Source organism: Mastigoproctus giganteus, chromosome 8, assembly GCF_048544385.1.
Source record: "Mastigoproctus giganteus isolate SK-2022 chromosome 8, ASM4854438v1, whole genome shotgun sequence".
Classification (NCBI taxonomy): Eukaryota; Metazoa; Arthropoda; class Arachnida; order Uropygi; family Thelyphonidae; genus Mastigoproctus; species Mastigoproctus giganteus.
The window spans coordinates 166,021,589-166,044,581 of record NC_143582.1 but is presented as its reverse complement, the minus strand read 5'-3'; the positions used below and the strand labels follow the sequence as shown (position 1 = coordinate 166,044,581).

At 37.0% G+C, this 22,993-nt stretch overlaps 1 protein-coding gene across 1 annotated transcript in view; it reads left to right on the top strand.

Annotated features, from left to right (window-relative positions):
• LOC150081983 (major facilitator superfamily domain-containing protein 6-like) overlaps positions 1 to 22,748 on the top strand; it is a 67,812-nt gene extending 45,064 nt beyond the window's left edge. The window contains exons 4-5 of the mRNA XM_090380390.1: positions 5,207 to 5,404; positions 22,606 to 22,748. Of these exons, the coding sequence (XP_090236516.1) occupies positions 5,207 to 5,404; positions 22,606 to 22,748 (341 nt within the window). The remainder of the gene's footprint in view (positions 1 to 5,206; positions 5,405 to 22,605) is intronic.
• The last annotated feature ends 245 nt before the right edge of the window (positions 22,749 to 22,993 follow it).

The window sequence follows — 22,993 nt, the reverse complement described above, 5'->3', positions numbered from 1 at the left end:
TTACACTACCTACGTAGTTTAATTTATAGGTAGACTATGGTGTATCTACACCGATATTATATAGTATTAAAGAAAAAAATACGCTATCCAGTGCTAAAAATCACCTAAAAGTGTAGGACGTTTTTGCGACTTTTGGCAATTCTGATTTGCATCACCCAAGTCCGATAAAAGGAAATATTAGTACCCAAAGGATGGATTTCTCAGAGAAATATATCAAAAAGACCATAGATTAAAATGAAAATAAACGTAATAATAAGTGAAAGTAGATTGTCGAAGTAATTATAATGGTTATAATCCATCACAGACTTTCTATATGATTAAGTTGGTTAAATATGCTATTTGTACCAATTTTTATAAATTTTACGTATAGAACTGAACTCTTGGTAAGAAATGAATCCTCTATTATATCATTATTTATAGGAGATGAATTTCGATCTACGGTACCTTTTCTAGGAGAGTAAATACAGGACATCCTCCTGTATTTGCACTTTGTTTGTCTACTGATCATAAGAAACTTTCCTTATTTTTTTCTAGAAGGCAGAGTTTTGTTAGATCGTCTATTAGCAGATGTTTTTACGACATTGATAAAGTTATTCTCGCAAGTACTCTCTTAACTTCATAACTTCTTTGTTTTGAGCTTCCGTGTAAATGGGTCTTCAGTTTCAAAAAAACGTTTCTTGTTTCTTGTTGAAAATGTTTTTCATGTTACATTTTACTGTTGCTGCATTTTACTATCTGCCACATTTTACTGTTGCAGACAAGCTACAGCATCAATTTTTCGATGACACTTTAAATTTTCACCCTTAGCTCTTGAATGCTAATAGGACTGATGCAGTAGTTAGTGCTTCAGACATGCGCTCACAGAAAGTAAGTACAAGGACATGACCACTATTAATTAACTATACCGAAATCTCCCATTATAATACCGAACACAATCCATTCAATAACTTTCCAACAAAAAGACATCAGAAGAATCCAATAATTGCGATCCCAAGAATTCTCCAGATTCTGATGGCACTTCTCCACTTGTTTATAAAACCTGTGTTACACAGGCCTGCAACCTTTTCACACTCTTATTCCACTGGTGTTTTCCATTCTGAATTGGAATTTCTCATATCTAGCCATTTCCTTTAAAAAAATGTGAAAAATCCCTTCCTTTCAATTATTGCATTGCACTTACTTCAACTCTTTCCAAAGCAATGGAGAACTCTCCATCCTCCAACACTCTCACTATCTTGAAACCTTCCATCTAACTGGCGGCAAAATGTATTTCGTCAATGTCGACAACCACCGATGAAAGCTGTGACTTATATTATTCAACTTTGGTCAAAATTCCATTAAAAAGTTCGTAGAAAATCTAAAATTTCCAAGAAGTTTGATCGTGTTTTTGATAAAGGTTTCCTAAACAAATGTCAATCTCTTAAGGTCTGCCTTCTGTTTTTTGCAAGTGGGTAAGTAATTTCTCTGATTAGACAGTACATGGTAATCATCTCTCTGTTTTCTAACTACTCAACTAATGCTGTTATTCCATAACATTCACATGCGTTTTTCCTCCTGTTTATTAAAGACCTCCTTTGACTAGAAATCCTATCCATAGTTTTTCTTCTGATCACAGCACACTGAATTACACTTTTCAGTTTAAAAAATTCTACTCTGCGCTACACAGCTTCAACTTCTTGTGCAAACCACCAATTCGTTAAATGCCAATCCCCAAGTAATTCTCCACTAGGAAGAATAAAACTAACTAAGTTATCAACTAACTAATAACACTTTCTACCACATGTAAATCTTTCTGTAAACTGCTTATGAAGTACTACTCCACACACCGGGCGGAAAAGGCCCGGGTTCGAATCCCGTCGATGACGCGAGGAACTTTAATCGGTTTTCACTTCGTCGCTGAGTTAGTCGGTCTCAGGCGTAGATAGCAAGGTTTCCCCCCCCCACAGAAATTGTGGTTTTTTCGTCCAGAAAACAGGCAAATCGACCAGAGAGATCACACGCAATTTACAGACAAATAAATATATGGGTAGATGTAAGAAATTACCGGTGACCCTAATATGAATTTTGAGTTTATGAAATACTACTGCTACCTGCAAGCACTGTAATTAAACTGCCTGAACAAGCTTAGGAAATTCTAAAGAGAAATAAATAAAAGTAAAACAAAGAAAAAGAAGTAAAAGCCGATACTCACTCTAGGAAGCACAACAGCATAGAACCTAGCAAAAGGCGGTGCAACTACAGCCGTAATAAGGCATGCCATAAAAAAGGAAATCTAAAAGCACATGGCAACTCTCACTTCAAGGATAACTTAAAAAAATATGAAAGATAACATAAATAAGCACAATAATACAATAAGCTGTTTACCATGGCGGCATCAACTACTGTAGCTCCCGAACGGTTGCATTATTTTTTATTATTTCTCTTTAGATTTTCTTTTGCTTATTATGGTGTTTAATGATTGCAGGTAGCAGCAGCAGCTCCGAAGAAAAATTCTGTTACAGTTTTCGGCAAAATTTCATTGTAGAAAATGTTAATTTAATTGATAATCTATAGTTGATAAAACCATTTTACTTTTTTCTTAATTTCGATATTTCTAAAATTCAGGCCTGTCTTATTTCAGGCAAAAAAATACTGCTCCCATGCTCATCATCCATCGTCTGCTGCTCATCTTCGACAACAGTGATTTGTAGACCAGAGCACGTATCTTTATTGGCGGATAACCCTGATTTCTAGCATCATAAACATACCACAAAATGTGCTTCCTGTGTATCGCAAAAAACTAGGTTTTGTTTTGGAATATTGTTCCTACATGTGAGATAGTGCCCCTAACATTCTTTAAACTCCTAGACTGTTCAAAAGAAAGCAACTAGGTCGATACTGTGGCAGGCCTTTTCTATAGATATTTCCACGTGAACATTTTTTTTAGTATTAGTATTAGTAATAACCATATGGTGCAAGGAAGCCTAAGGCTTATGCGGCACCAGCCAAAAAAAAAAAAAAAAAAAAGAGTAAAATAATAATAATAAAATAAAATAAATATTTAACAAATACTAAAAGAAAAGGAAATAGACAACCTATGCAGATTAATTTTGAATTTCCCCAAACTGTCAGCCTCTACCACCCATGTAGGTAACTTATTCCAGTAATTTACAACTCGCTAGCTAAAATAAAACTTCCTGCAATCCAGTCTAAACAACTCCCCCCCCCCGTTACTTGAAATTATGGCCCCTAGTTCTAGAATCATTTATAACCATAAAAATTTCGTCCTCATTCATTTTACTTATGCCTCTCAGCGCCTTAAACACCTCAATCAAGTCTCCTTTTTTTTAGGTGCGGTCTCCACACTTGAACACAGTATTTCAAGTGTGGTCTAATTTTAGCCTTATATAATGGGATTATGAAGTACATATCTCTACTAGCGAATATTCGATAGATCATAGAAACGACACCATGGGACTTCCCTGCAACTTGTCTACCTCGGAGAACTTCATGTCTGACAGTATCATAACTCCTAACTCTCTTTCTTCAACTACTGTCTTTAGTTCAACTCCACCAAGTGTATAAGTTATTTTAAGGTTGCTGTTCGCGATGTGTAATACCTTGCACTCTGCTGGATTAAAGCAAATCTGCCACTTTTCTGACCATTCCTAAAGTTTATCTAGGTCTTTATGAAGAAGCTCTGCTTGGCGGTGATCATTAACTCCTCTATCAATCTTTACATCACCTGCAAATTTAAACATCACAGCCTCTATCCCTTCATCGATGTCATTTAAGAAAATCAAAAACAACAGTGTTCCCAATACTGTGTTCCCTGTGATTTAAACCTGTTCCAGCTTATAAAGTAACCGCTCGTGTGGGACTGAGTCAAATGCTTTGCTAAAATCTAAATAAACAATGTCGAAATTATTCACTTGTCAAAATTGCTAAACAGATTTGCTAAACATGATTTTCCCTTCACAAAACCATGGTGCGTATCCTTCAGAATTCCATTTCTATCTAAATGATCCTGAATTCAACCCCTTGATCACTTACTACTGAAGTTAGACCGACGGGTTGGTAATTTCCCACTACACTCTTAGAACCGCTCTTATGTATTGGAGATACAAATACAAAATTCAAATTATTATTATATTAGGGCCACCTGTAATTTCTTATATATATCCGTGTATGTATGATGTCTGTATATTGCGTGTGTTCTCTGGTCGATGTGCCTGATTTTCTGGACGAAAAAAACCCAGTTTCTGGGATAAAAAACCTTGCTATCTACGCCTGAGACCAACTAACTCAGCCACGGAGCGAAAAAAGTCCACTAAAGTTGCTCGCGTCATTGACGGGATTCGAACCCTGGCCTTTTCCACCCGGTGTGGGAAGGATGGTGACGATACCACTGTGCTACCCGCGCAGACTGTATTGGAGATATATTGGCACTTTTCCAATCCAAAGGAATCTCTCAATCCAGTGATGGTCTCGTAATTAGGCTTAGTGGTTCAATGCACTGACTTGCCGCCTCCCTTAAAATTATAGGGTATATGCCATCAACCCCAGGAGTCTTACTCGCCTGTAGGCTCGTAAGTTTTTTCATTAAATAATCATGTGAAATTTCAATACCATTAATTGCAGATTTTAACTTCACTCCCATAATTTCTCATTGACATAAAAGGTTTTTCTTCCGTATATATTGATGCAAAATAACTGTCTTTGCCAGCCTAATCTTTTCTGTGGCACTATTACAGATCAATTTGTAGCTGTTATAGGCTTTTTATTGCTCTGTAACTTATGTAACTTTGCCCAGCATATACGAAGCAATATGGTCTTAGTCGTTGATGATACTATAACCCAACAACAATCCATATACGATAATAGAATACTGTTAGTTCCAATACTTTTCCTGTTTGGAGTGGCCATAAAGAATATATCTATAGTACTAGAAATAGTTTTCATCAAAAAATAGTAATTTTCTACCTCAGAGCTTTGCACCATATATAGGTAAGAAATAAAAACATTTAATGTATTTAAAACGACTTTTCGTAAAGGCTGCAAAGTTAAACATTTCGTAAAATACTTCACAAACACCGTTTAGAAATGTAAATAAAGTGCACGCATGTATATAACATTTAAATGTTTTTAATTTAAAAATAATGGTTTTTCACTTTATTTTTAGTTTTGCGTTAAATCTGATTAATAAAGATTCTGTTTACTTTTCCAGGACGAGGTTCTGGCAGCTTCATAGGTGGTACAATAATGAGTCGTTACGGAGCTCGTCTGGCGTTCAGAGTGATGGGTCTCTGCTCAGGAGTAATGTGCATTATATATGCTGCTGTATACTATGGATTTATTTTTAAAATAGACAAGAAGTTGGCTTCAAAGAATAAAAGTGGTGAAGTAGAACTCAACCAGTGTAACAGTAAGTAAGCTATATTTTATATCAAATTTGTTGTTCTGACTAACTCAGCAAGGTTGTGAAAAAGGCCCATAAAATTTACTCATGTCATCGACGGAACTCGAACTCAGTCAGACCTTTTTCCACCCGGTGTGGGGGGATGACGGCGATTGTACCAACCGTATACTACCCACGAGGGCATGTCAATCAGTTTGTGACATAATTGTATGGAGACAACGATTACTTTAGTACGCCGTTAGACAAAATTAACAGAACAGAGAGAAAACGTGGTGTAACTCATGCAGCTTGCGATGAAGCTATACAATATTTGGTATGGTGGTGTACCATTGAATAACGATGAAATGTGGAGACAGCGAGAAACTTCGGACAGGTATAAGGGACATTTATAGGGGCTGTATAACAATTACCAAAAAGCTCACATTACAGAAGTTGATACAAGATGCTCGAAAATATGGTCACATGACACCAGCACGGCGTATTATCCCCTACAAAGACTAAACAGGCCTGACAGAGGTGAACTATGTTCGATATAAGGGTGCCTATAAGATTCTGGGGCAACAAATCTTTCTTCCACCAGCGTAGCTTAGCTCACCAAATGACCGAGTAATTGGCTGTCGGCATGCAACACGACGCCCAAAGGAGTCCCCCATATGTTCGATCGGATTTAAGTGTGGTGATCGTGCTGACTACGGCAGTCGTTGGACATCGTTAGTTTCAAGATACTCCTCCACCACTTGAGCTCTATGTGTAGTGGCGTTGTCGCACATGAAAAGAAAATCTAAGCCAACCACACCTCTAAAAAGTCGGTTCGAGGATTTGTTCTCGATCTGCCAACCCGCACTGGACCAGCGTGGCAGATTATGGTACATTTCCCTCAGCATGAATTGTTGAGGAGGCTTCCATCCTGCAGTGGGTTGATAATGGCTGCACTTTACCTTTTTTTTTTTTTTTTTAACCTTTGCGCAGTTACGGTATCCCTATCAAAAACATGAAGAGGTGCGGCCACTGTTCCTTATTCCGCCCCACATCGCCTCCATAAGTAAGTGTCCCTTTCTCTGATGTTGGGGGAGGGAGATTCCTCGTTGTCTCCAGATGAAATAACGTCTAGAATTTGTCTGTAAGCTAAAACGGGATTCATCAGAGAAGAGAACTGTAGTCCATTTGGCAGGGATCCATTCATGGCACCAGTTTCGATGAACTTTCCGGTGGTTCGTGATTAATACGATACAAACCACTAGCTTTCTTGCGCAGAGTTGCTAAGTCTTCTTAACACAGTCCGGTTGGAAATGTTTTCACCTGTGGCCGCAGCAACCTCAAGAAACAGTTGATGACAGGACATTGTAGCGTTCCGTCTTGCTGTGAGAGCCAGGCAGATAGCAGTCTGTTCTGATTGACGCAGCGCTCGGGAGACCTTGGCCAGCTCTTCTCGTAACACTGCTTGACACATTAAGCCAACCTGCCACTCCACCTACGACTGCCGTCTTGAAGTACGTCGGCCAACGGCCCGCCATCTCAAAGAATCATCTAAACCAATGGTGTCCAAACTTTTCCAGTAAAGGTCCATATTGAAAGTTAGATTTGTTTCGCGGGCCGCACTGAGTGATTCGAGAAAAATTAGTGTGTTACGTTTTCCATATCTTCTTACATGTAAAAGGAAGTTTCTGTTTTCATGTTACAGTTTTTTATTTTCAGGCTAAATAAATATATAAAAAATGCAAATTCGGAACACTTTTAAACATATGTCAGTGATTTATTTTTTAGATTTTATTATAATTAAAATAAATATGACCTACTTTTGTTTTTTAAATACTTTATTTTTTTCTTTTTTTAAAAAAATACTTTACTTTTTTTTTAATACTTTTGCTTTTAAATGTTCACTTGAGAAAATTTACAGCCTGAAAAGGATCACTGCTTTTCAATATTAAGGTGCATTACAGGAGCATTACGGTTCATACTATCTAAGGTGAATAAATAAATAAATATAACGATACCCCTAAAATGAAAAATATTCAAAAATGTTATTACGTAGAATACACAACATTTACTGAACAAAACTTAACATTTAATGAGATGATTGAGGCTAAATGTTTTTAGATAACTATTCAAAATTTGTTTAAAATTTGTGACGCCAATTCTCAGTTTCTTTTTAAATATTTATTTCATTTCATGCGTGAAACAATTTGCTCGAAAACATACGTTGATCCGAACAAAGTAGCAATTTTCATGGCATTTTCTTTTATTAGTGGAAAATCTTCAGATGAGAGAGCCTTGTAGAATTCAAGTAGTTTATTTTCGCAGTCCACCTACTTATTTTTGAACCATGTTTCGGCTTGAAGATCAATAAGTTCATATTGCAAGCTGGGATTGTAGTTTTCAGCCAAAGAAGTAAATGGATTCTTGCTTAATTTGGGATTTAAATAATAACAACGTATTCTGAAACGATTTGTTGTCACCATACAAATCAGAGGAATTAAATGATCATTAATTCCACGTATTAAGATAAGGAGTTGGGCTGTGTCTTTTACATCAGTATTGTCACCCAGTGATACACTAAAATATTTCATTTGTTTTATGCTTCCCAAAATTTGTTGGAACAAGTTCTTTCCAATATCTTCTACTCTTCGCGTAATTGTTTGTCTTGTATCATTGCTGGTTTCTCCGGACAAATTTCGTCCATAGTTTTTAAAAACGTTTAACAAATTCACCATCACTGAACGGTTTACTTTCAAAAGCGATCAAATGTGCAACTTGATAACTGGCACTTACAGCAGATAAATTTCTTGACTGATTCGGTTTCAATGTGTTTTGTTGTTTTCTTAATTCCAATATCTTCTACTCTTCGCATTATTGTTTGTCGAGATAAACTACGGTATATTCTTTAAAAAGTGATGCAGTATTCTTAAACAACACACATACTGCTTTTTCGTCGAACTCAATGAAGAAATAGTCTTCAATGTAGTCTCATTGAAAAATAGTCTCAATGAATAGTCTTCAGTCCACCTTTGATTAAAAACACAACAATCGAAATCGACGTTCCTCTTTCGGAACAAATTCGATACAAATTAATAATAATTCAATAAAATGAACAAGTTATATTAAAATAGTCAAATTTCACAATATGAAAAGATTGATGCATATATAACTGTATTCAGTGTACATATGATTGCACGGGACTACATGTACACATTTGATACAGTCGAGCTCGTCGCTTGCATGCTTGTACAGGCAGTGGCGCAACTCTCTAAAATGATGCTTTAGTTCACTTTCCGGGCGGGCCGTATAAATTCTAAACCATGATTACCATCCTTAGTACTGGAGATGTGGTTATCCCACTGAGTATGTCAAAAAATGGGAATGAAATGATGTGGTCGCAAATCGTGTTTTTATAGGCATAAAGACATAAAAGAGAAATTTGTACTATTATATAGAACGTTCATGGGCATTTAATAACATAATTGCACACTTACATACCTTTGGAACAGATTTAGGATCTATGGATGTAATTGTGAATTTTATATCATCTATATATGTAAGGGATTGATATTTTTTATTTATTTCCGCTGCAAATAAAATGGATAAAACTCCTCCTTGAGAAATACTCCAAATAACAGTGAAACTAACTTCCATATCCTTATGAGTAACTTTAAGATATCTTTTCTCTGCTGTCCTGGTTAGTGCTTTTATTATGTTGGCTTTTATTGAAAAGTACTCGTCTGAGATTGATTGAAGGGCTAGTACTGCGATGGCATTGCATGCTGATTTTATGTTGAAGAACAGTATATCCATTTTGGCTTTACATTTAATGCTTTCTGAATTTGGAAGAGTGTTTCTTATAAGTTGTGTCATTGATCTTCCTCTAATAACTGAATGAAGATGTGCTAGTCTGTGTTGAAAGCAGTGTTTGGTTAAGGTTGATAGTAAAGTTTTCTCTGCTAAGGTAAAGAAAGCCAACACGAGAACAACGAGAAACATTGGATAACTTACGCGGAAAATTAGTTTCCCGACACCGGACTCTAGTGCTGCTCCCTCGGTAACCAGACGGTAGGTGTTATCAGTCTGGAGCAAAGTCGAGAACGATATATTGATTGACAGGTAGGCGTGGCAAACAATGAAATGATTGGAGTGGGCACGACAGATGACAAGCTACTGTGCAGTCATTGGTTGGCATTATAAACAGGTAATAATAGCAATGAATCTTTTAAATATGGAAGAAATTTGTAATGAAAATAAAATGTTGGTTGATTTTTGGATGAAACTAAATTAATAAAAGTTTCGTTCTGTTCATTTTTATGTTTTTTTCTCATTATTAAAATCAGATTTTTGGAGTTCATGAGTGTTTTTACTATATTGTTGATTTAGGTTTGGTTACGAAAAATGGAAAAGGTTTCTTTATTTTTCGTTATATTTCGTAACATGACCTTAAATGGTAGGAAATGTTAGGAAATAACAGAAAAGGTTTCCTTATATTTCGTGACCTAACCTTAAATGTTAGGCTAGGAAATAAAAGAAAGATTCTTTATATATATATATATATATATATATATATATATAACAATAAAAATAAATTAGAATAAGAATTAAAAATAAATAAATAAATAAATAAATAATGCCAGCAGCATGGCAAGACAGAAGAGCAAAAATAGTCAAAATTGAACAAACGATCAAACCAACAGGGAGGGAAGAGAGGGGTAACAAACACCAGGGGCTCATACTAGTGAGTATGGGCTTGGCACACCCAGGGTCCTGAGATGGATATCATCATTCTTATCTTTCTTGGTGATTCCCTTCTACTTTTAACACTCTCTCTCTCTCTCTCTTCTCTCTCTCTCTCTCTCTCTCTCTCTCGGGGTAACTCAGGAATTTTTTTTTTTTTTTTTTTTGACTAGTGCAGCGTAAGCCTCAGACTTCCTTGCACCATATAGCTAATAATAATAATAATAATAATAATAATAATAATAATAATAATAATAAGTAGCCCTCTAAGGAACACTTGACACATGTTTTGGTATATGGAGTCTGGATTCTTGCTGCATTCCTCCTGTAAGGTGGCTATTTCCCCTTCTTGACCTAAGACGTCATGTTCTTGCACACAGTTCAAAAGCATCCCAAAGGGTTTACAGCCTTTACAGTTCTGTCGGCGGAAGGTAGTTTGGCCCTTTCAACACCATTCTTTGTACACCTTAACCACAGTGGGCCGTGAGCAACCGCAAAGACGTGCCATTTCTGATATGGAAGCACCCGACGCACGAGCCCTCACAATCATGCCCTTTTGAAACTCTGTGATCTCTTTACTAGGTCCCATAACTTCTAATTTATCACTTTGACTTGCACGACCAGATGCAAATTACCACTGCTCTAGCGTTCAAAGCTGTTCGGCTTTTTATACTGCCAGCTACGCGGCATAGTCGATTACTGGTAGGGTGGTCACTATTCAGTGACCACTGAGTGTGTGTATATATATATATATAAGTCTGTCAGAATGCTCACTTATTCTAATATTCCGTCGGCAAATGGCATCCTAGCATTTATTTAAGGGAAAATAAAATTAAAAGTCCTGCACCTGTGTAATATATCAAACTATTTATATCTGAAATATTTATTTCAGATTTATTTTTGAAATACTGAGCATTAAACAGTAAAGGAATCGCTAAATAAAAACACGCATGCCTTTCACACAACATTTAATATGTTGGACAGACAACGTGTGTGATCGAGACCCGCTAATAATGACAAACCTACAAGATACAGATACATACCAAAAACTAGAAAAAAAAATCCTATTCCCACCATCAGATCAAAAATCGAAAAAGAATTAAAAATATTACACATATTAGCAGATCTCGATCACGCAAGTTGTCTGTCCAACGTGTCTAGTGTTTCGAGACGACGAATCCCATAATGTTATTTATTTTTTTTTTTTTCATACAATGAAAACATTCAATAAAGCAATCGCTACAGAGAACAATTAGTGCCCTCTTTCTTGAAATTGTGGAATTGAAAGGTTTTCAAATAGCAGTTATAGGCCAGTTATCTTATATAGAACTGTTCGTAGAATAAATATAGCATACCTTGCATACTTTCCCATATATGAAGTATAATTTATCAAACATAATAATTTTAGTAACCAACGCATCACAAAATCTCTCCTTAAATCAAATTTTTTTGACATTCAGTAGTGATTTGCGTATATAATAAATTAACACGAATATTTATTTATTTATAAATCAAGCGTAATAATCATATGCAACATGTATTATTTCCTACAGAACCTCTCTGCAATACGGAATTTCAAGGCCTTGCATTGTGTGGGGGTATATATACAGGGTGTTTCAGTTAAACGTTTCAGAACTTCTAAGAGGGGTAGGGTACATCCTGACAACTCGAAATCATATAGCAATGTGGGGTCGGAAATGCTTTCCTGAAGCGGTGTTGTACACAGAAGCACCATAAAGAAAAGAGACCGTAAGTGAGAAATCGTTTTAATAATACATGAAAAGAAGCAAAAGGTACATGGATTAAAGTAAGTGTTCGAAGTTTCTTCCACGGGCTACAATGCACGCCTCACATCTCCGACGCATGGACATCCGAACATTCTGGAATACTCCAGGCGAGTTTCGAATTTCTTCGGCAGCTACTGCGATTCTTGCAACCAGCTCCTCAGCATTGTCAACAGGGGTGTCATAAACTAGCGATTTCATATGACCGTGAAAATTCCTTCACAAGGGAAGGAATTTTCAACACGCATAACGACCATATCTGGGCGGTCGAGAACCCGCATGCAATACGACGTCGTGCAGCACAGATTCGATTTTCGGTCAATGTATGGGCCGGTATTATGGGAGATCACCTCATCGGACCTTACCTGTTACCGTGTCGTCTAACCGGACCTATCTACTTGATCTTTCTGCAGCAAGTATTGCCACAACTTTTGAGAGATGAACAGATTTCTGCATCGACGCAACAGACAATGTGGTTCCAACACGATGGAGCCCCTGCCCATTATAGCGGAGATGTTCGTAACTACCTGGATGTCACATTTGGTCAACAGTGGATCGGACGTGGTGGTCCCGTGCGTTGGCCTGCTCGGTCACCCGACCTATCATGTCTTGATTTTCATTTCTGGGGTCATATGAAATCGCTAGTTTATGACACCCCTGTTGACAATGCTGAGGAGCTGGTTGCAAGAATCGCAGTAGCTGCCGAAGAAATTCGAAATTCGCCTGGAGTATTCCAGAATGTTCGGATGTCCATGCGTCGGAGATGTGAGGCGTGCATTGTAGCCCGTGGAAGAAACTTCGAACACTTACTTTAATCCATGTACCTTTTGCTTCTTTTCATGTATTATTAAAACGATTTCTCACTTACGGTCTCTTTTCTTTATGGTGCTTCTGTGTACAACACCGCTTCAGGAAAGCATTTCCGACCCCACATTGCTATATGATTTCGAGTTGTCAGGATGTACCCTACCCCTCTTAGAAGTTCTGAAACGTTTAACTGAAACACCCTGTATATTAGCCAGCTAAGGTATCAATGAAACGGACTCGGGTAATAAAACATATTTTAAAAAAATGACCAAAAATGCAATTTGACAATTTTTTTTACATGTATGACTAGATCGTCCTTTAAAAAATTTACAATTATTGCATAGACAAAATTACAATTATTCTAGTGTACCCGTGACGAATATTTCGCCAAAACGGTACAAAGAAACTATTGCTCAACAGTTTTTCGTAACAGAACTGTTAACTTTTTTTCTCTCTTTTTTTTTTTTTTAATCGGTCGGAAATTTTTACTGTTTTTTTTTTTTTTATTGCGAAAGGAATCAGGTCAAAAGTTTGTTTAGTCTTTGACTTATTAAAGTTCAAAGAACGCTCTTTGAACCGGACAGAGGGACATAGGCAAATAATTATATAGATATACATTATAAATTGACATTCATTGACATTGCTCATCAGAGGCAAATTATTACATAGATATACTGTACATTATAAATTGACATTCACTGACATTGCCCATCAGCTTGTAGATTTGCTGAAAGATGGCAGCGCTATAGTTCCTACCGGCACAATCCACACAAACACTCAATTCACATAGTGGCCTATTCTACAGAGTCTGTATCTTTACAGTGTGTATGGCGGAGTTGAACTGATGTTCCTGAAGCCACATTCGTAAGTTACTTACATATTACATTACAGTTCCTATTATCTGCCCTCAAGGATCAGAATCCAAAAGCCGGATAAACCAATAACAGATCCTAGAGGCTACAGGCCTATTTCTTTGTTTGGTAATTTAGGTAAGGTATTTGAAAAGTTATTGATGACATTGGAGACTTTATTTCTAGTTAGGAGGTTAGATTTTCCATTTTAGTTTGGATTTAAAAAGAAGTGCTCTACAGAAGACGCTATTCATAATTTGATTGATTTCAATCTGCAATCCAGCTGTATGTTTTGGCCTTCTTTATTGATTTTGAGGGCGCCTTTGATACAGTTTGGCACGATAGTGTGCTTCTATCGTTGTCCAGACCTGTTGTATAAGACCATCAAAAGTTATTTGAGTCAAAGAATGATAATGGTTAGGTCTCAGCACCTAAAATATGAGAGAGAAATTAATAGGGGGTGCCCTCAAGGATCAGTGCTAGGACAAATATTTTGGAACCTAGTTCTGAATATGTGTGGTTAGAAAAGATTGTGTAGACGGCCATAAAACTGCTTAGGCAGAAGAATTAGTTTTGTGTGTGCAAGGCAGATCCAGACAAGATATACAAAATAAAACTGGAGTGGCTGTTGACAGTTTGGTAAAATGGACTTCTAACAACAAACTTAGGATTTCTTCAAGTAAAACTGTGATGATGCTGATTAAGGGAAAGTTAGATTACAACAGGCCTCCCAGATTGGTTATTAATGAAAAACAAATATTTCTGTTTCCCCAAGTCTTAGGGATTATTTTGCACGATACATTGTCTTTTACTGCGCATTTGGACCATTTATGTGTTAAAATTAGGAAATTTACGGCCTCAATTGTTAGGATTACAAGACTGAGGGCTTGGTAAATGGGTCCTCAGTCTTTACTATAAGGCCATTTTTTACCGTAGCGGCTTATGCAGCATCCGTTTGGTTTAGGAGGGTAAGTGTGATTAGAATTAGGAAAAAAGTTAATTCAGTACAAAGATCCATGCTGCTGGCTATTTTAAGAGTATGCGAAACAGTATCCACAAATGCGTTGCAAGTCATTGCCGGTGCCTTACCTATGGATTTGTTTATCGTATATAGGGCATTTAGTTATTTTTTAAGAAGAGGTAAACAGATCACATTTATGGGTATAACAAATAATATTTTGATTGGTAGAAAAACTGAGGAAATAAATATATTGTTAAAATTACAAGAAATATGGCAAGATCGATGGAATACAAGTGATACTGGAACAGTCACCAGGTTGTTCATTCCAGATGTAGATTTTAATGTGAGTAAAAGTAACAAATGGTTTTATCCAACAATGGAAATCTCGTACTTTATTACGGGGCATGGTTCGTTAAAATTCAAATTGTGTGACTTAGGCTTGGAAACAGATCCCCTGTGTTCTTGTCGGTCTCCAGAAACTTGGGAGCACGTCTTGTATGACTGCCCGATTTATGAGGAATACAGATGTATTTTGATATCTAATTTGTCTGAATTAAGCAGGGGCAATGAAACGCAATTGCAATGTCTAGTTTTGACAATTTTGCTTTGTTTCAGGATTATTGTAGGAGAGTATTCCATAAACTGAAACAATTGTCTGTATTAATTCATGTTTAAAATTTCATGAGCTTCATGATATTGTATATATATTTTTTTCTTCCCCTCCCCTCAGACTGATTGGGTCTGTCTGTGGGAAGGATTTTTGTCCCCTAGATTGATGACTGACTCTCTGGGGGTAGGATAATTTTTGTTGATGTTTTGTATTATGTTTAACGGATTCGCACGAGTCTTTATATTCTTAAGTATCTGGAAGATAATATTGATATGATTTGCACTCTTGCGAGTATGTGTGGTGGTTTTTTTTTTTTTTTTTTTTTTTCCCCTTACTTGCACGAGTGTATTTTTTTTTTTTTTTTTTTGCTGGCTCCTTAGGAGTGGGCAGCCTGGGAGCGGGATTGCAGGCAACCATCAGCCTTGCACTACTACTGATGGGTGCGGGATTGTTTGCTTACAGCATAGAAAGTTTAGTAGACCCAGTTTCGGCTTCGCATGCCAGATAGCGGATGACCTGGTGGTGTGTGCTCCCTGGTGACTAAATGGCTTGCCAGAACACGAACATTACACTATACTTACACTGGCACATTTACACTGCAGGCCTATATGTGGAAGATCCACTCGAATACACAAGATACAAGGTGGAGATGGGCATTAGCCTGGGTGCCGCCGAAGACAAATCCACATAAGATACGATATGATGCTCTATAATAAGTCTATATCAATGCCGAGCAGGTTCATCCGTTGTAGGCATGTGGGCTGGTCAGAAATCTTCGCCTCGGAACCGTGTGCAATCTTTTGATCTTGAGAAAGAGAAATAATTTTAGAAAGGCTTGGTGCGTCTGTTCTTGGTGTGGGTAATTTTGTCAGGGTAATGATATTACTTCTGGTTAAAATTAATTCTGAGTGGGGTTCAGCTAAACGGTGATATAGACTATAGAGGATGATGCCGTTGATACTCTAAAAGGTTTTCCGAGTGTACTGTTTAGCCACAGCAGGATCCAATATTCTATACAAAGGAAGCTGTTGAGTCGAGCAGACAATGCAGAAGACCAAAACATGGACGTACAGAGTGATAGCGGGGAGACACATTTCAGGTCATATTGCGTTATAAGGTTAACACCGGTAGGTTCTTGCTTTGTTCTCCAGAGCTGTAAGGGTATTTTTCTTGGTGTTTGCGAAGTGCCAAGAGAAAGTGAGTTTCTTGTCCCAGGTGACTCCTCAATCGGCGTGATGAATGACTCTATTTAGAGGAAAGCTATCTAGTAGGACTGTGATGATAGTTTCTTTTTGTTTGTAAAAGTGATATGGGCGGATTTGCTGAAATCTAACTCTAAGCCAATAGCTTTGAGGTAAGTTACAAATTCTGAAATTTGATGTGTGGCAGCCTGTGAAATGTGTACCGCATCTTAGGTCTCTTGTGACATGAAGGGATCTAGGGCTGGCGCAAAATAGGGCCACAGACAGAATGCCTCCCTGGGGAACTGCCTCTGTTTATGTTGAACTTGAAGCAATTGTTGTTATGTATAACGAGGATTTGTCTTCCAGTGAGTAGCTGTCTAAAAATCCGAGTATGGGGCTTGTAATTCTGAAGTGGTTTTCGAGGATTATAAGTAGGGAATTGATAGAGTTTATCAAGTAGATAATTTTCAAAAAATTCATTTCTTCCACAAATGTACTGCCGTGTGTGTGTGAGATGTCAAGGAGACGGGATATGTAAAGTGATCTTCAAAATGTGAAGGATACGTAGAAACATTAAAGTAAACTTTAATAGGATAGCTATTAAAACTATTAATTATTATTTAATTATACATTTATGTAAATTTATATCAATGTATAGTTAAAGAACCCTACGTTGCAACTCTTATCTTCTGGTCTTCATCAGTGTGATAGCGCCATAAATTTAGATAAAAAATTATATAGTAATTATAACTGAGAACAAATGAAAGTAAGCAATCTGCGAGCGAATAATGGCTCCTGCTCCTCAGTCACTTCCGAACAAAATTCAAATTATTATTCTGTTCCTGTAGAATCCGGTTCGGTCGGCGGTTGCAATGTCTCATCGGTGACAAGGTGCTATGAATTGTGTGTTCTAAAATGCGTCTTGCGTTACCACTGTTATACTGGGTTATTTGACTAACTGTGCACTTTCACTGACCTTGCACAAATTTTAACAGCCTTCGGTGACCTCTGCATCACCCAGCTATTTCGAACCACAGCACTGATGGATGTTATTTGCATACTGGAACAATCTTGATACACTCGTGACACAGTGGTAACGTGAAAACCTCGGCAGAGCTGCAGTTTCCGAGATACACATTCCGACACGTTCACAGTCATTTAAATCTCAGCATCCCTAAGCATCTACCCACTTTATATTGCATGATACGAACACGTGATGCTATTCCTGAAGTAGAGTTCCGTTTTATGAAAAGGGTAGGTGTACCTGAGAAAGTGGCCACTCAGCGTAATTACAGTGTAATTCACTGTAATTACTTATAGTGACACTTCGCGGGATACTACAAAGATAAAAAAAAAATTATCTTTATTGCTGCTAAGTACGGTGTAAGTACTAGGAACAATAATACTCATCACGGCGACAGGCCAGGAGTTTTAAATTAAGGCAGAAAATGATACGTCTGATTCAAAATTGGGAAAAGGAAAAGTTACATAAGAAATTGTAAGTTACACAAAAGTCAAAAAGCATATAAAAAAGGAAATTATAATAAATAGGAAAATATAAAGAGAAAAAATATGAACATCATAGCACAAAACAAGAACAATTAAAAATAATGGAAAAGAAATTGAATCAAAATCAAACCACGGATTTTGATTAAAAAAAAAAAAAAAAAAGGCAGAGGAGAAAACAATTGCTGTTGTAGCTCAAGAACACAGCGCGGTACGCATTGGAAAGGTAGATTGCTGATGTCAACTTTAAGTAATCTGACACGGTTTAAGCCCCAAAAATTTAGAAGGATTACTCCAGTTGAACAGACGCAATCCACTCTAGGAGAATGCGATGGTATTTGTAATCGGTAGCCATTTTCTGCAGGTTAATTGCAAGAAGTAGCAGTGCCTGTATTTTAGGGAGTACCGGGCAGTTTCAGAGGGTTGTATTTCAGTATTAGTGTGAGGTCAGACAGTGCCGCGTTATCCTATAGGCAAAAAAGACATCTGCCTAAGGCCCCGATCAGATGGGGGGAAATCACTCTGTCAAAAATTCATTGCTGTTTTTTGCTAATACATTTTAAGCCATTTTTATCGGAAACTGAACTTTCTACCTGCCAAGGTCAATGGACTTCACTTGAAGATTAATTTGAAAATTACGGGTTGTTTTTTTTTAAATGGTTATTGATGAAATTTTATATTTAGTTCTTATGTCATACAATTTGTCTATTTTGTTGTCACAAAAAATGAAATTGGACATGTTCCTTATTAGTTTTTTCTTTAGATGGGGCCCCCCACATTCCATTTTGCCTTGTACCCCAAGGAAGGTATAACGGGCCACTGGGATCAGACCTCGAGGATGGCGGAAGATTGTGCCACTGATAAAAATTCCATATGTTCGGGGCATTTATCATCCGTGTGAACATTTTTAGTTTAAACTGACGATGTCAATTAACCTTGGGAGCTTGAGTACATTTAACTGCTGCCATGTCAGTGGTTCTAAATTGAGGAGGTCGGCGATGCTTATTTGTGGCCCATTTCAGGTTCCAGTATTCACATGCGAACACCGGTTTTTGAAGTGAGGGCACAGCAGTTGGCCAAATCTCAGCAGCGTATAAAATAACCGGATAAACATAGTGGCACAGTGCTCGCGTAGGGACGCCACCGGTGGTTTCCCACAACTGCGTCCCGGATAAACAGTGGCTTGTAGATATCTGGTAGTAGTTGCAGTACCGTTGGCATGAAATAAGTGTTGTTTCGTTCTCCAGGGCAGGTGATAAATTGCTTCCGGGAATATTCTATGTGTGTGTGTGCACATCAAATTTCGGATTCGGATCAAAACAAACACCGAGGTCCTTACGGCTGGTAATCGCTGGGATGAGAGTGCCACAAACTGATGGTTGAATTACTGTTGGTGCTGTTTGAGAGAATAAATAATTATTGCAGATTTAGAGGGGTTACAATTTAACCCAAAAATCGTGCAAGTGAGTTGAAAGAGTGGTCAAACTCTCTGTGATTGAGGACACAATTTATTTTGGGTTTGCTGATGGTGGGATTAAGGTAAGCAACTTTATATCATCGGCATATATTAAAGCCTCATCACGGAGACACATAAAAGGAATCAGAATGGCTGAGAAAAGGAAGCCAGAAAGGACTCTCCACCTGGTAAAACTCCTGAGTGATCTTCCGGGTAAAGTGGGACTTGTTCATTTGTGAGGTGGACACGGCTGTTCCTTAATAAAAGTGGTGAAGAAAGCTAGTAGATCGCCATTAATCCTGAAGAAGGACTACAGAAGACCAAGAAGGGCTGTGATGTCTAGGGTGTCAAAGGCAATTTCAGTATCAACATACACAATAGCTAATCCGTAAATAGTTTAGAAGTAATGAAGGATGGATGTCCGTACTGCCATGAAGTTAATAAATAATAATTAATAATAATCGATTTTCATGGTCGTAGAGTCATTATTGTCATTTCTCCGTCAATTGCTGGTTTTATTCGTTTTGCACATTTTTCGCTGGGAAGAAACAATGCACTTGTTATCAACATACTACTGTTCTCTTTGAAGTTTTCTGTTACTTTATATAGTACAGCATCGTCCACCATATTAAATTCTTCAAGCTTTATATGCCACACTTCAACGATATTTTGGATGCGTAGGTTTCGTCCGTCGTAAAAAGGACCATAAGATAGGTGGAGAAATGACAATGACAGTGGCTCATGAATTTATGTACTGAAACGTGATATGTCACAGAGACTCACGATGTTGTCTGGACAACATCGTGAGTCTCTGTGGCATATCACGTTTCAGTACATCAATTTTACAGAGGTTTTTTTTTTTTTTTATCACAACGTCTTTGTGTTAGTCGGTCGCAGGCAAGAGTTGCATATATTTTTTTTTCCTATCGAAAACTCGGATTTTTCCTCCAGCAATAGCAAACCGACGGGAGAATACAAGTAATTACAAATTCAATATCCTTACACCTCTCAACCTTAGTTGCTTTGGCGCTTAATACCTAGATAACCATAAAATCAGAACGTCAAAGCTGTTAGAATTTGGCAAAGTTGAGTAAAGACCAATAAAGATATATGACGCAGCATTATACTAACATGCTAATCATTGCCGATGCTACTCCACTTGCTCAAAGTTTCATCTCTTGAAGGATTCCAGACCATCGGGTTCGTGCCTCTTCTGCTTTGCTACCCACACTCAGAAGCCTCAGAAAGGTTGATTCCTTATTTATGAAACATTAAATTTGCTGAATAAAGACTTAGACCTTGACTTTGCATACTTATTGATTATACATAGTTTTGCTGGATCCAGGTGGCCGTAGCGTTTATGCGTCGCATTTTATTATTTATTTATTGATGTTTGTGATTTAAGTTAGCAAGAGCTTAAAATGCCGAGAATCGTGACAGAGAATATGACAGCATACATTAAATTTACATCCATTATGCAGACGATGTTCTAATAATCGGAGACCAAAACAACATCAGCAATCTTTTTACCAGATTTAATTCAGTACATCCCAGATTAAAATACACCTTAGAACTAGAAACCAATAACGCAATTAATTTTCTTAACTTATCCATATATAAACAAAATAACAGGCTAAAGACGAAAATCTATAGGAAAAAAAACAAATACAGGCCAAATCTACACTTTCGTTCACACCATCCCCTCAGTGTAAAAAAATCGGTTCTCTACAACCAAGTTTTTAATGCTTTTAAATACTGCCAGTCACAGGATGATTTAACTCTTGAGCTAAAACATCTTACTGAAAAATTCATAGCTAGAAAATATCCTATCAAACTAATTCAACAAATTATTTCAATAGTTAAAGGTAAGATTAGTAATTCTAATAACTCAGTTATACAAAAATCCAATACGTCCAACATTCGCGTCGTCCTTCCTTACCATTGCCAAATCGCTAGATGAGTACGTCAAATCTTCACTAACACTGATATTTCTTTAATTTTCTCCACTTATAATAAATTAGGAACCCTCTTTAACAAATATAAAGAAACCCGCATATATGACACTAAGGACATTAATAAAATATTCTATTTGATCAAATGTCAACCCGATTATTACATTGGGAGTACTACCAATAAATTCGGATTGTCCACCATCGCAAATACACGCGCCTACTACCACGTTAATGATTTCAGGGCACATCAAGGAAATACCGAGCTCTCTCAACTGTACACACTCATAACCATAACCCCTCAGTTGATGCCGCAATGACCATTATCAAACTAAATTCAAGCTATAAACTTCTTTAATATGAAACCCTCATAATAGAATGGTACTGTCTCAACACCGACCTTGACGTCTTAAACCAAAACTTCCGGTTTATATGTCTTCTATTTGGAATCTCACGCGAATTAAATTACCACGTGTCCAGCAAAACATTTCGGGTACTTAAGATTCACAGAAACCTTCTGTTCTTTTTTAACGCCAACTGAAGATGAACCTATCGAAAGTCTGTCATTCACGACTATTGGTCTTATTCCTATTTTAATTTTAACATATTATTATTTACACGGTATTGTAACCGACAACTAGAGGATGATGTGGTGTACCTCCCCCTCCTCTGAGCTAAGTTTTTTTAAATTACGCTTTCTTATTCACGATTCTTAACTCTCAATTTTAGTTGTAATTAGAGATTTCCCACATTACTGTTTATAACGGATTATTGAGGCAAGTGCCGTTTTTATTAAGCCTTGACCAAGTACATATTCTTTATTGATGGTTTTAAAGCCTTCTGGGCTTTTCACTTCCTTTTGTAAATGGCTTTGCATTGTCAAAGTTTATTTATTTTGGTCACTAAATTGAATAATCATAACATAATGGAAACTTCACTGGCCTCAGCCTCCCAGCCCCATTTAACTTTCGCCTAATTCAGCACAAGTGCAAGAAGCATGGTCAATTTCACCAAGATGACATTCGCCACCTTCTCGACATCCAACGCAATTTGGCTGTTTCTTAATCGCTCTTCATTGAGGCCATACTCCATCCTGATGTGTACCTTATCACCGTAAGTTTGTGTACCAACACATACTGATGAATTACTGCACAATATTCATTTCTTGCCTACACTAATATTTGTTATTCCTTAAGTGGGGCCAATTTTAATAAAGAGAAATGTATTTCACAATGTTTAACTTTGTTTTAAACATTGAGATAAACACTATTTAAATTTGTATTATTTTAATATATATTCTATACTGTTCTCAATTCGTAATTGTTTCCCTCATCCAAATTTAATAATTTTATCGTCTTATAACTTGCTATCTTTTACTCCTAGCGATAAAAGATGTGAATGGACAAGCAATAACTGACGATCCCTTAGCTGCACAACCAATGATGACTACGGAAATAGCAACAAATCCAGAAGACGAAGTTCAAAAAGACAAGGCGAACGATGTAAATTGTGATCCACCATCTTGACCGGATGTAGTATAAGAGATCTGTACATAGAAAGTTAAACCTGCTGTTTTTCGTGTAGTTTAATTTCTAAGCTCATCTGTCTCTCGAATGAAAGACTATTCGAAAAGTAGATTGTACATATAAAAAGATAAGGGTCACAGATGTCTTTTTATGTTCAATCGCGGATGTCTTATACTATGTAAGATTTCATTTTACAATGTTTCCTGACATAAATTTCTTACAGAAAATAAACAACCTGCAATGAT